The 14,015-nt window shown below is 38.7% G+C and overlaps 1 protein-coding gene across 3 annotated transcripts in view; it reads right to left on the bottom strand.

Annotated features, from left to right (window-relative positions):
- MSH4 (mutS homolog 4) overlaps positions 1–14,015 on the bottom strand; it is a 120,903-nt gene that overhangs the window by 91,861 nt on the left and 15,027 nt on the right. For 2 of the 3 annotated variants that reach the window (XM_054448694.1, XM_054448701.1), the window contains exons 4-7: positions 11,551–11,661; positions 7,329–7,444; positions 5,913–6,086; positions 1,229–1,401 (exon numbers count right to left, since the gene is read on the bottom strand). In XM_054448694.1, coding sequence (XP_054304669.1) covers positions 1,229–1,401; positions 5,913–6,086; positions 7,329–7,444; positions 11,551–11,661 — 574 coding nt within the window. The remainder of the gene's footprint in view (positions 1–1,228; positions 1,402–5,912; positions 6,087–7,328; positions 7,445–11,550; positions 11,662–14,015) is intronic. The other variant, XM_054448712.1, reaches the window with a different exon arrangement.

Here is a 14,015-nt window from a genome sequence, read left to right on the forward strand (position 1 = left end):
ACATGGATGAAGCTGGAAACCATCATCGTCAGCAAACTAATGCAGGAACAGAAAACCAAACACTGCATGTTTTCACTCATAAGTGGGAGTTGAACAATGAGAACACATGGACACAGGGAGGGGAACATCACACACTGGGGCCTGTCAGTGGGTGGAGGGAAAGGGGAGGGAGAGCATTAGGACAAATCCCCAATGCATGCAAGGCTTAAAACCTAGATGATGGGTTGATAGGTGCAGCAAACTACCATGGCACATGTATACCTATGTAACAAACCTGCATGTTCAGCACCTTTCAGCACATGTATTCCAGAACTTAAAGAAAAAAAAAATTAGCAATATGCCTGTTGGTGACTGTGTTAGGTTGAGTTCTCCAGAAACAGACCCTGAGGCAAGGGCAATTTTCTTATCCCATGTTATCGGTTGAATTGTGACCCCCAAATGATACTGTGAAGTCCTAACTCTGGGTATCTGTTAGAGTGACCTTATTTGGAAATTGCGTCTTTGCAAATGTAATCAAGCTAATGTGAGGTTATTAAGGTAGGTCTTAATACAATACGACCAGTGTCTTTATAAGAAGGCAATGTGAAGACACACAGGGAGAAAACCATATGACAATAGAAGCAGAGATTGCAATGACAAACCTGTGAGCCAAGGCCCATCATGGACTGACAGCGACCACCAAAAGCTAGAAAGGGGCAAAGGATTCTCCCCTATAGGTTTCAGAGGGAGCATGGCTTTTCTGACACCTTATTTTAAGTTTCTAGCTTCCAGAACTATAAGACAAAAACTTTCTGTTGTTTTAAACCATGGAGTATGTACTAGTTTTTAGAGCAGCCTAGGAAACTAATGCATCCTATCTGTTGATAATTACGTAGTCTGGACAAATCTTCCCATCTTTGAGGATTACCATGGAGAAAAAGAATGTAAAGTATCTATGAACAACAACAACAACAACAAAAAACAGAAAAAAATGGAAAAGAAAAGCATACAGGAAATCAAAATATATTATATAATGTACATATATGTATGTACTGAAATTATTTACTACAGGACTCAGTAGAAATTATTTACTACAGGACTCAGTAGAAAATTTCAGCAAAATATTTTTCATAAAAGAATACAAGAATTAACACCTTCACTACTTGTCTTTCAGAAACATGGAAAAAAAACTAAGCCAATTGTACTTTTTAATAATTTGTATTTATAACATTAAATAATATTGATTTACCTGATTGAAGTCCAAAAAATAGTTCCTCATCTTGAAGTAGTTCTTGAACACAATCTAATCTCATGTTAATGGTTTCAATATCAACTAGAGGCTCTAATATATTAGAACGAAGTCGTCTGCTCCCTCCAGGAGTCTTAGTATAATTTAGAACACCAAAGAGAGTGTGATTATTCCTTTCAAAACACAAGAAATGTCAGTAAGAATACAAAGAAAAATGCAAGAAAATTTCATTTCACTTTGTAATTAAATAATTCTATAATCTACAGCAATGATTTTTTTTTTTTTTTTTTTTTGAGACAGAGTCTTGCTCTGTCTCCCAGTCTGGAGTACAGTGGCATGATCTCAGCTCACTGCAAGCTCTGCCTCCAGGGTTCACGCCATTCTCCTGCCTCAGCTTCCCGAGTAGCTGGGACTACAGGTGCCCACCACCACGCCCAGCTAATTTTTTGTATTTTTAGTAGAGACGGGGTTTCACCGTGTTAGCCAGGATGGTCTCGATCTCCTGACCTTGTGATCCACCTGCTTCGGCCTCCCAAAGTGATGGGATTACAGGCGTGAGCCACCACGCCTGGCCAGCAATGATTCTTAAAATTTACTGTGCATACAATTACATGAGTTTCTAATTCAGTAGGTCTAAGAAAAAGCATGAGGTTCTACATTTTGGGCCAGGCACGGTTGCTCACACCTATAATCTCAACAACACTCTGGGAGGCCAAGGCAGGAGGAATACTTGAACTCAGGAGTTCAAGACCAGCATGGACAACATAGTGACTCCGTGTCTACAAAAAACTAAAAATTAACTGGACAGGGTGGCACAGGCCTTTAGTCCCAGTTACTCAGGAGGCTGAGATGGGAGGATTGCTTGAGCCCAGGAGGTCAAGGCTGCAGTGAACCATACTTGCACCACTGTATTCCAGTATGGAGACAGAGTGAGATCTCAAAAAAAATGTTTTTAGATATATTCTGATGTTTTGAAGGGATTTTTATGTCTCTATTTCCTTCAGTTCTGCTCTGATCTAGTTATTTTTTGCCTTCTGCTAGCTTTTGAATGTGTTTACTCTTGCTTCTCTAGTTCTTCTAATTGTGATGTTAGGGTGTCAATTTTAGATCTTTCCTGCTTTCTCTTGTGGGCATTTAGTGCTATAAATTTCCCTCTACACACTGCTTTGAATGTGTCCCAGAGATTCTGGTATGTTGTGCCTTTTTTCTCGTTGGTTTCAAAGAACATCTTTATTTCTGCCTTCATTTCGTTATGTACCCAGTAGTCATTCAGGAGCAGTTTGTTCAGTTTCTATGTAGTTGAGCGGTTTTGAGTGAGTTTCTTAATCCTGAGTTCTAGTTTGATTGCACTGTGGTCTGAGAGACAGTTTGTTATAATTTCTGTTCATTTACATTTGATGAAGAGTGCTTTACTTCCAACTATGTGGTCAATTTTGGAATAGGTGTGGTGTGGTGCTGAAAAGAATGTATATTCTGTTGATTTGGGGTGGAGAGTTCTGTAGATGTCAATATTATGTCCACTTGGTGCAGAACTGAGTTCAGTTCCTGGATATCCTTGTTAACTTTCTGTCTCGTTGATCTGTCTAATGTTGACAGTGGGGTGTTAAAGTCTCCCATTATTATTGTGTGGGAGTCTAAGTCTCTTTGTAGGTCTCTAAGGACTTGCTTTATGAATCTGGGTGCTCCTGCATTGGGTGCATATATATTTAGGATAGTTAGCTCTTCTTGTTGAATTGATCCCTTTACCATTATGTAATGGCCTTCTTTGTCTCTTTTGATCTTTGTTGTGAATCCAGGAGCTCGTTTTTTGAAAAGATCAACAAAATTGATAGACCACTAGCAAGACTAATAAAGAAGAAAAGAGAGAAGAATCAAATAGATGCAATAAAAAATGATAAAGGGGATATCACCACTGATCCCACAGAAATACAAACTACCATCAGAGAATACTATAAACACCTCTATGCAAATAAACTAGAAAATCTGGAAGAAATGGATAAATTCCTGGACACATACACCCTCCCAAGACTAAACTAGAAAGAAGCTGAATCTCTGAATAGACCAATAACAGGCTCTGAAATTGAGGCAATAATTAATAGCTTACCAACCAAAAAAAGTCCAGGACCAGATGGATTCACAGCCAAATTCTACCAGAGCTACAGGGAGGAGCTGGTACCATTCCTTCTGAAACTATTCCAACCAACAGAAAAAGAGGGAATCCTCCCTAACTCATTTTATGAGGATATATTTTGAACAAGCTCCCAAATATGCTATTGGTCAATGAACTACACTTTAACAAGGATGAATAGAATCTCCTTGCACTTTATGACTTCTTTTATAGATCAGTTACAATATTCAGACTAACATAAAGTTTTCTAGTCTAGTTATTCCATCCATAATAGCAAGATATTAATAATATATCCTTAAGGGTGGAGGGACTTTTATATTGTTAAAATAAATATTTACTATAACGATCTTGTTCTGATGACAAGTACAAGACAATTTCATAATTCCTAGGTGATTTATAAATAAATGAGCTATTCTAAAGAATGCTGGCCAGGCATGGTGTCTCACTCCTGTAATCCCATCACTTTGGGAGGCAGAGGCAGGTGGATCACTTGAGGTTAGGAGTTCAAGACCAGCCTGGCCAACATGGTGAAACCCCATCTCTACTGAAAAAAAAAATACAAAAATTAGCCAGGTATAGTGGCAGGCACCTGTCATCCCAGATTCTCAGGAGGCTGAGCCATAAGAATCACTTGAACCCGGGAGGCAGAGGTTGCACTGAGCCAAGATTGCGCCACTGCACTCCAGCCTGGGCTACAAAGTGAGAAGCCCAGGAAGTCTGGCTCCAGAACAAAAAAGATCAAGGTTAGTGGAGCTTTGCAAGTGGGGGTGAGAATAGAGGGAGATGAATGAAGAAGTTGATAGAGGCCAGGACATAGAAGTCCTTGTAGGCCAAAGAGTCTGGATTCTATTGTAAATGTAAGGAGAGCCACTGGAAGGTTTTCAGCAGAAGAGTTATAAGATCTGATTTCTGGATTAAAAGGATATCACAGTATGACTACTATTAATATGTTGAGAATAAACTATAGGAAGGTAAGAAGAGGGCAGAAAGAAAAACTAGGAGGCTATTATAGTAGTCTATGCTAAAGATGATAGAGGTTTGGGTTAGGGTAGTAGCCTTGTAAATGGTGAGAAGTGATCCAGAACTGGTATATACTCTGAAGGCTAGATCAAGAGGATTTTCTGATGGATCAAATCTGAGGTGGAAAGGAGAGGAAACAAGAATGACTTTTAAGATTTAGTCATCATTCTACCAGATTTCTGTCATACCAATTTAAACAAATTTGTAGGGAACTACTCATATCAACTGGCTGGGGGGGGCGTCCCCCATCACATGTATAATTTTTTTTTTTGAGAACTTATTTCTCAAAGGAGGTAAGGGGCACACATAAACCTCCCATTTGTTATAGAAATCAACAGATGTAATACTGCACTGAACAGGCAGCAAGCCTATGGAAGCATTGGAGCTATTCAGATAGTTCAGTATGTAGAATATCCATCTTTTACCCTGAGGATTCTTTCATTTAAGTCTGTGGAAAGACTTTTCAATTGTTCTTTTCAACTATAATACTAACGCCTGGAGATCAGATAATCTATCATTTAAGTATCTGTATCCCTAATATATAGCAGGAAGTCAAACAATGTTTGACAATGGTAATGACAAATAATGATAAAGTATGAAACATGACAAGGTAAAACTGAATATAAAACACTTTGTAATAACTACCAGGCTTGGTCATTGACTTTCTATGCTATGTTAACATAGGATATCATAGAATGTCAAAGACAGAGTAATTTTAACCTATAACCTAATGGATGTGAAGTGGTATCTAACTGTGGTTTTGATTTGTAGTTCCCTAATGACTAGTAAAGTTGAGCATCTTTTCAGGTACTTACTGGCCATATGTTTACCTTCGTTGTGAAAATGTCTATTAAGTTCCTTTACCCAGTTCTGAACTGGGTTGTTTTTTGTTATTTAGTACAAATATCTTTTTAAAACTTGATTTTGGTGAAACATCTGACCAGTTCAGCAATAACAGTACAATGATTTAAAACATGCTTATTTAATATTTCTCCACCATTAGCTGGGCATGGCAGTTTGCGCCCATAGTTTCAGCTACTTCGGAGGCTGAGGCAGGAGAATCATTTGAGCCCAGGAGTTTGAGACCAGCCTGGACAAAATAGCAAGACCCTACCTCTTAAATAAAATTCTTCATCAAATAATTCAAAGAAGTTTAGGCTGAGAGCCAGTAGCTCACGGCTGTAATCCCAGCATTTTGGGAGGCCGAGGCAGGTGGATAATTTGAGATCCAGAATTTGAGACCAGCCCGGCCAATACAGTGAAACCCTGTCTCTACTAAAAATACAAAAATTAGCTAGGCATGGTGGCACATGCCTATAGTACCAGCTACTTGGGAGGCTGAGACAGAAGAATTGCTTGAACCTGGGAGGCAGAGGTTGCAGTGAGCCGAGATTGCACTACTGCACTCCAGCCTGGGCAACAAGAGCAAAACTCCATCTCAAAATTTAAAAAAAAAAAAAGAACTTTAAAGTTACCATTAATAGAAAAATATATATATACCGATATATTTTATAAGAATAAAATGGATGATCTTACCTACAGTCTTGATTATTAATTAACAATTCAAGGTTTTGGGCTGATGATGAATCTATCATGGCTGTCTGTTCACTACCCTGGAAACAAATCTTCAGTGATTTTGGTGCATAAACTGAATTTTGAATAAATTCAACATATTTTAACAAAGCTGCCACAGCTGCAAGGCAGTAATACCTAAAAGATGACCAATAATACATCACTATAAGTCTTTAATATAAAAAAATTATCTATTTCCCCTTAATTTAAGAAAAATTGTAAATATTTGCATAGCATTGCTTAAACTGAAAAGGAAAAGGTACACCAGGTATTTCATATTTTTGAAAACTAGGTAAATAACCTTTAAATCATAAAAATGAATGAAAATAAATAATTTCAAGTATTTATTTCAAGTTCAAGTCTGACACTTAAGGGACTTTAAATTCCAATAAATCCTGTGTTAGGAGATAACATTCAATCAAAGGTAATTTGCATCAATTTTTGATGTACCATTCTAAGTATTCAAATAATGTTAGGAATGTCTGATACTTTATTAATTTACTTATTTTGAGACAGGGTCTAGCTCTGTCATCCAGGCTGGGGTACAGTGGTGTGATCTCGGCTCACTGCAACCTCCACCTCCCAGGCTCAAGCAATACTCCTGCCTCAGCCTCCCAAGTAGCTAGGATGACAGTCATGCACCACCATACCCAGGTAATTTTTGTATTTTTGGTAGAGATGGGGTTTTGCCATGTTGCTGAGGCTGGTCTCAAACTCCTTGGCCTCCCAAAGTGCTGGGATTTCAGGCATGAGTCACTGTGCCCAGCCTGGAAAAATCAGGTACTTTAACAGTAGAATCAGATCTCAATGTACAGAGAAGTATGTTATGATCTCAGTGAGAATAATGATTGTTATTAACTGAGTAAACAGGTAATCCAACCTGGCTCAAAGAAAGTATCTATTTCGTATGTTCTAGGAAATATGTGTTCCAAAAATATCATTCTCTGTCTCATGCTGAATCTTTTAGGAGTAAAGACAGAAAGAAACAGGAACACAGCTTTACCTGTGTTTCACTTCTATGCCCTCACATTTCCAGTTTACTGTAGCTACTTGAGCTTTTCACTCCAAAGTAAAGTGAGTAGCAACCATTAGGTCAATAGCTTATGACTAATTTGGAGAAATTCTATATAAATTAAGTTAGCAATATATGCCTTGTATATAAATTTTAGTTAACTATTTCACTATTTCAATAATTACTATGTATTATGAACCAGGTAATTTTCCAGGTGGTAGGAATGCAGCAGAGAACAAAACAGACAAAAGTCCCTGCCCTTGTGGAACTCACACTGGAGATTTATTTACTTTCCTTAAGTTATAACTTACTTGATATGATATTGGTAGCTGTGGGCTAGTAAAAAAATAAATAAATACATAACTTACTTGGACTGAACCTCCATTAGGACAGTGCTGAATTCTGCTATGCATAACTGTTCAATGTACTCTAATCCTTTTGTTTCATTGAAGTATTTCCTTTGGATAGTAGTGAAATTAACATTCTGAAAAGAAGTTTTAATTTCAAAATAAAGTTTGAAGTGCCATGCGCTTGCCCAAAACTGCTTTCTTAAACACATGCTAGGTAAGTGGTTTAAATATTGTATAAAAATTTCATCATTTAAATAAGAACTTTTCTTAGTTATTTATATAAAAAGAATGATTATCCTTGCTAAGTGAATTATAGTACAGTTTGTATCTCTTATTAGACCTTACTCTTATGAGATTTAATGGAATATGTTAGATACAATAATAAAAAATAAACATGACAGTCTATGCCTTTTAGTAATCTTTTGTATAGAAATAACCTTTCACAGTTTTATATTCATCTTTCCATAGTCTATCATAATTGAGAAAGGGTAGATTCTTATAAGGCCCCAGGTGAAAAGATAAAAACACCAATTCTACCTATCTATGATATACTATTTACATAAAGTGAATTGAATTTATTTAGAACAAAGAGAAAATTATAATCTTTTTGAGATAGGGTCTCACTCTGTTTCCCAGGCTGGAGTACAGCGGCATAATCATAGCTCATTACAAATTTGAACTCCAGGGTACAAGCAATCTGCTTGCTTCATCCTCCTGAGTAGCTGGGACTACAGGCACACACCATTACATCTGGCTAATTTTTTTTTTTTTTTTAAGTAGAGACAAGTTCTCACTATGCTGCCCAGGCTGGTGTCAAACTCCTGGGCTCAAGTGATTCTCCCAACATTGGCCTCCCAAAGTGCTGGAATTACCAGTGTGAGACATCAGCACCCGGTTGATAATGGAACTTTTAAAAAGCATCAAGTTGTTAAGTAAAAGGTTTACCTCCTTTGAATAAAACTAATGGTTAAGAAAAGGTAATATTATATCAATGGACTATGTAACAGCTGTTAAGAATGAAAAAATATCATGACCAAGTAGGGACATATCTTATTAACTCCAGTTTTCATATAAATAAAATTCTCAAAAGTCAAGTAACTTTTCTGATATTATACAGTTGATCTTTGCCAAAGCTGAGACTCAAATTTAGATTTCTTTGAAGTCCATTTTCCTTATACTTCATATTGCTTTTGACTTAATGCAGGTCTTCTTTTTTTTCTTAAGAGAGGGGTCTCACTATGTTGCCCAGGCTAGATTTGAACTACTGGGCTCAAGTGATCCTCCCACCCTGGCCTCCCAAGTACCTGGGACTACATGCACATGTCACTACACCTGGCTAATGGAGGTCTTCTTATGGTAAGTGTAGTCATAATAGTAATAATGATAATAATAATATCAAATTTTCCCTCTGCTTAGAATACTTTTACCTCAAATACCTCCATGGCTTGCTCCCTCACTCCATTCAGAACTTTGCCCAAATGTAACCTTATCAAAGAGGCTATCTCTGATTACTCTATATAAAATATCAATTTTCTAGGAGGTTGGTATCTCCTATTGTCCCTAATTTACTGATGAAAAAACTGAAGCTCCAAGAAGTTAAGTGTCTTGCACTAGGTCACTTAGAGTCAAGATTTGAAACTGGGACAATTTGAATTCTCTATTCTTAAGCACTATGCTATACTGCCTTACTATTCAAATGTACTGAAATTATGTTGTTTTTGCCTTTGGAGGACTTATCCCCCATTCCATGTGATTCTGGAAGGCCTAGCTATCATAGTATTCTGTGTCCCACAGCAAAAGGATTAGTCAATCATAGTGTATCTACCCCCAGAAATAGTGATTAGTCTAACGTGTGAGAAACTGAACAAAGCGGGATCAGTCAGCATCCTTCCCTGGAATTCATACATGGACGCTAGAATAAAGACATTATTTTCCCTCTGGGTTAGCTAAGCTGAGATGACATCAGCCTTGAACCATTAGCAATCATCTTCTTAAATCTCATAGAAGTAAACTATCTGCAGTAGAAAAAGGATGATATGGGGAATGAGAGTAGTGATAAAGATTCTCTCTTTGACCAAACTCTACCTGGGCTACTATGAGCCTTCTTCTCAACTAAGCCTCCATCTGGCCTATAAAGACTTGAACGAAACACTAACATTGTTTCTAACTGCTCAAAGCCACATCCCTAGGATGACCTTAGCCTCTCATAAAGTGCCAGCCTAAGAAAACTCAGGCTGCCAAAAAAAATTTACTGTTTATTCCACTTAACATCTACAAATAGGGTCCCTGTCTCCTATCCTCTGTGGGATAGTAGGAGCCTAACTTCAGTAAGTGCCAGTTAGCAAACCCAGATTTTTTGTTGTTGTTGTTCTTTTGAGATGGAGTCTTGCTCTGTCGCCCAGGCTGGAGTTCAGTGGCACAATCTCGGCTCGCTGCAACCTCCACCTCCCGGGTTCAAGCGATTCTCCTGCCTCAGCTTCCCGAGTAGCTGGGACTACAGGTGTGTGCCACCAGGCCTAGCTAATTTTTTTGTATTTTTAGTAGAGACAGGGTTTCACCAGGATGGTCTCGATCTCCTGACCTTGTGATCCACCCTCCTCGGCCTCCAAAAGTGCTGGGATTACAGGCATGAGCCACCGCACCTGGTCTTACTTTTTGTTACAATAATTTTTCACTTCCCTGACTCTACTGAGCTTGTGCTTACTCCTCCTTATTCCCTTATTCTCCCATTAAAATGCCCAGTATAAACTGAAGTTCAATTCGGTCCACACTGGACTCTTTTCTCTGTTGCAACAGCATATTACTGATTAAAATATTTAGCTAGTGTTTGGCTTTGTTTACCTTTGACAGTAGGAACAGGATCTATTCAACCATTGACTTCCCAGTTACATAAGCCAATACATTTCCTTTTTTGCATAAGGTAGTTTACATTAGATTTCTCCTACTTATAACCAAAAGAATTATAAGGCCTAATCACAACAACAACAACAAAACATGAAAGTTGGAAAGGTATGGATAAATAGGCATAATGAAAAGAAGTATAAAGTTATAAATGAAAAGAACAGATAAAGTGATTCGTCTAATAGAGACAATAGATTTAGAATAGGGACTATCTCTGGCAATGCGTTAAAGGCAGCTCGTCTATACAGGATCTCTAAGAGCACCATGACAAATCCTATATATGACTGCAGATACTGAATATATTAGGAAAAGGAAAGGAACTCACTGGACTCCAAACCTCAGCTTGGTTCCAAATGTGTTAAAGTAAAAGATAAGTCTATAAACATAACAAAATATAGTATATTCTGAGAATAATTTGCACTCCTAAGGAATTATTCCAACTGCAATGCTGTCTACTTGGTTTGGAGCCACAGCCCCCATTCTTGTTGGATAAGGTTCCACAGTGCTTACCCACCACAGTCCTACAGATGGACACTAGAGTAGCAGGCTAACTGTAAGGCAGTACATGTTATCAGGGGAAGCTGAAACAATTCTGTAATACAAATTAAATTCCCTATAGAAAAAGATACTTGCTGATAGGTGCTATCCCCTAAGAACTTCAATTTCAACCAGTCTGACAGCACAATAAGTAGTTTCCAGGAAAATACATGTAAGGGAAACCTATGCTTTCTCTATGGGTCTGCCCCTTGTATACTCTGAGAAACTTCTTTATTACCTAAAACATTTTTTCTTTTGTTTAAAGTAGATCAGCGTGCCAAATCAAATAAGTAAATTCCCTATCATTTTTATTATCTGTATTAACAGTCCCTTAGATTAGGATTTGTATTTAGTGACTACTTTAGGACACTAAATATAAAGTTACTAAAATTATTGTTCTTTATAATGACATTATTAAGTAAATTTTAAATAAAGTGATTAGGGCCGGGCACAGTGACTCACTCATGCCTGTAATCCCAGCACTTTGGGAGGCCAAGGCGGGCAGATCACTTGAGATCAGGAGTTTGAAACTAGCCTGGCCAACATGGTGAAACCCCATCTCTACTAAAAATACAAAAATTAGCTGGATGTGGTAACACACGCCTGTAGTCTCAGCTACTTGGGAGGCTGAGGCAGGAGAATCACTCAAACTTGGGAGCTGGAGGTTGCAGTAAGCCGAGATCACACCCTTTCACTCCAGCCTGGGTGACAGAGTGAAACTCTGTCTCAAAAAAATAAATAAATAATAATAAATAAATAAATGATTAGATCTTGAATGTTACAAACAGTAAACATCACTTACCTTGAAATTTTCTGTGATCAAAGTGAACAACTTGGTGGAATTCCCCACAGCACATGCAGTATTTGACATTATTATTTCCAAAGGTGATAAAATTTTAAGTTTAGTGATCACCTGAAATCATTTGAATAAACAATTTCTTAAATAAAGCTTAGGAAATAAAAAAGTTTCATATTTTTCTGAGATAAGTATTTAAAATTAATTCATAGATACACAAAATTATAACTGTCCTAATGATATATTTCAATTAAATATATTTCTATCCGGATGGGTTCACACCTGTAATCCCAGCACTTTGGGAGGCTGAGGCGGGCAGATCACTTGAGGCCGGGAGTTCGAGACCTACCTGGCCAACATGGTGAAACCCTGTCTCTACTAAAAAAAAAAAAAAAAATACAAAAATTACCCAAGCATGGTGGTGCATGCCTGTAATCCCAGCTACTCAGGAGGCTGAGGCATGAGAATTGTTTGAGCCCAGGAGGCAAAGGTTGCAGTGAGCTGAGATCACACCAGGAGCCTTTGCACTCCAGTCTAGGCGGCAGAGGGAAAATCTGTCTCAAAAACAAACAAACAGACAAACAAACACTACCACCACCAACAACAAAATATATATGTATATATATTTCTAATGGTAGTATATTAAACATATATCTCCTATATAACTACTAATATAAAATACTGTCATAAAATAGGCTATATTTTACTCACAATTGTTTCTAACAGCCTTAAGTTCAAAAATTAATTTGAACTTATCAAATATATATTCCCAAAATAAAATTGTTTTTAAATAAATTCTTATACTTAGTATTTTATCCATCTCTGTGAAAAATATAAATACATCCAATAAGGGTAACTATGGGCCAGGCGAGGTGGCTCACGCCTGTAATCTCAGCACTTTGGGAGGCCAAGGCAAGTGGATCACTTGAGGTCAGGAGTTCACAACCAGCTTGGCCAACATGATCAAATTTTAGAAACTAATACTAACAATAGCTTATACAAGTAACAGTAAAACACATTCTTTTTTTTTTTTTTCTTTTATTGTAATTATTATTATTATTATTATTATACTTTAGGTTTTATGGTACATGTGCCCAATGTGCAGTAAGTTACATATGTATACATGTGCCATGCTGGTGCACTGCACCCACCAACTCGTCATCTAGCATTAGGTATATCTCCCAATGTTATCCCTCCCCACTCCCCCCAACCCACAACAGTCCCTGAAGTGTGATGTTCCCCTTCCTGTGTCCATGTGTTCTCATTGTTCAATTCCCACCTATGAGTGAGAATATGCGGTGTTTGGTTTTTTGTTCTTGCGATAGTTTACTGAGAATGATGATTTCCAATTTCATCCATGTCCCTACAAAGGACATGAACTCATCCTTTCTTATGGCTGCATAGTATTCCATGGTGTATATGTGCCACATTTTCTTAATCCAGTCTATCATTGTTGGACATTTGGGTTGGTTCCAAGTCTTTGCTATTGTGAATAATGCGGCAATAAACATACGTGTGCATGTGTCTTTATAGCAGCATGATTTATAGTCCTTTGGGTATATACCCAGTAATGGGATGGCTGGGTCGAATGGAATTTCTAGTTCTAGATCCCTGAGGAATCGCCACACTGACTTCCACAAGGGTTGAACTAGTTTACAGTCCCACCAACAGTGTAAAAGTGTTCCTATTTCTCCACATCCTCTCCAGCACCTGTTGTTTCCTGACTTTTTAATGATCGCCATTCTAACTGGTGTGAGATGGTATCTCATTGTGGTTTTGATTTGCATTTCTCTGATGGCCAGTGATGGTGAGCATTTTTTCATACAGCTCCCAGCGCGAGCGACGCAGAAGACGGCTGATTTCTGCATTTCCATCTGAGGTACCGTGTTCATCTCACTAGGGAGTGCCAGACAGTGGGCGCAGGTCAGTGGGTGACCGCACCGTGCGCCAGCCGAAGCAGGGGCGAGGCATTGCCTCACTCGGGAAGCGCAAGGGGTCAGGGAGTTCCCCTTCCAGAGGTGACAGACGGCACCTGGAAAATCGGGCCACTCCCACCCGAATACTGTGCTTTTCCGACGGGCTTAGGAAACGGTGCCCCAGGAGAGTATAGCCCGCACCTGGCTCAGAGGGTCCTACGCCCACGGAGTCTCGCTGATTGCTAGCACAGCAGTCTGAGATCAAGCAGCAAGTCGGCAGCGAGGCTGGGGGAGGGGCGCCCGCCATTGCCCAGGCTCGCTTAGGTAAACAAAGCAGCCTGGAAGCTTGAACTGGGTGGAGCCCACCACAGCTCAAGGAGGCCTGCCTGCCTCTGTAGGCTCCACCTCTGGGGGCAGGGCACAGACAAACAAAAAGACAGCAGTAACCTCTGCAGACTTAAATGTCCCTGTCTGACAGCTGTGAGGAGAGCAGTGGTTCTCCCAGCACGCAGCTGGAGATCTGAGAACGGGCTGACTGCCTCCTCAAGTGGGTCC

The sequence above is a fragment of the Pongo pygmaeus genome, chromosome 1 (assembly GCF_028885625.2).
Source record: "Pongo pygmaeus isolate AG05252 chromosome 1, NHGRI_mPonPyg2-v2.0_pri, whole genome shotgun sequence".
NCBI classification, from domain to species: Eukaryota; Metazoa; Chordata; class Mammalia; order Primates; family Hominidae; genus Pongo; species Pongo pygmaeus.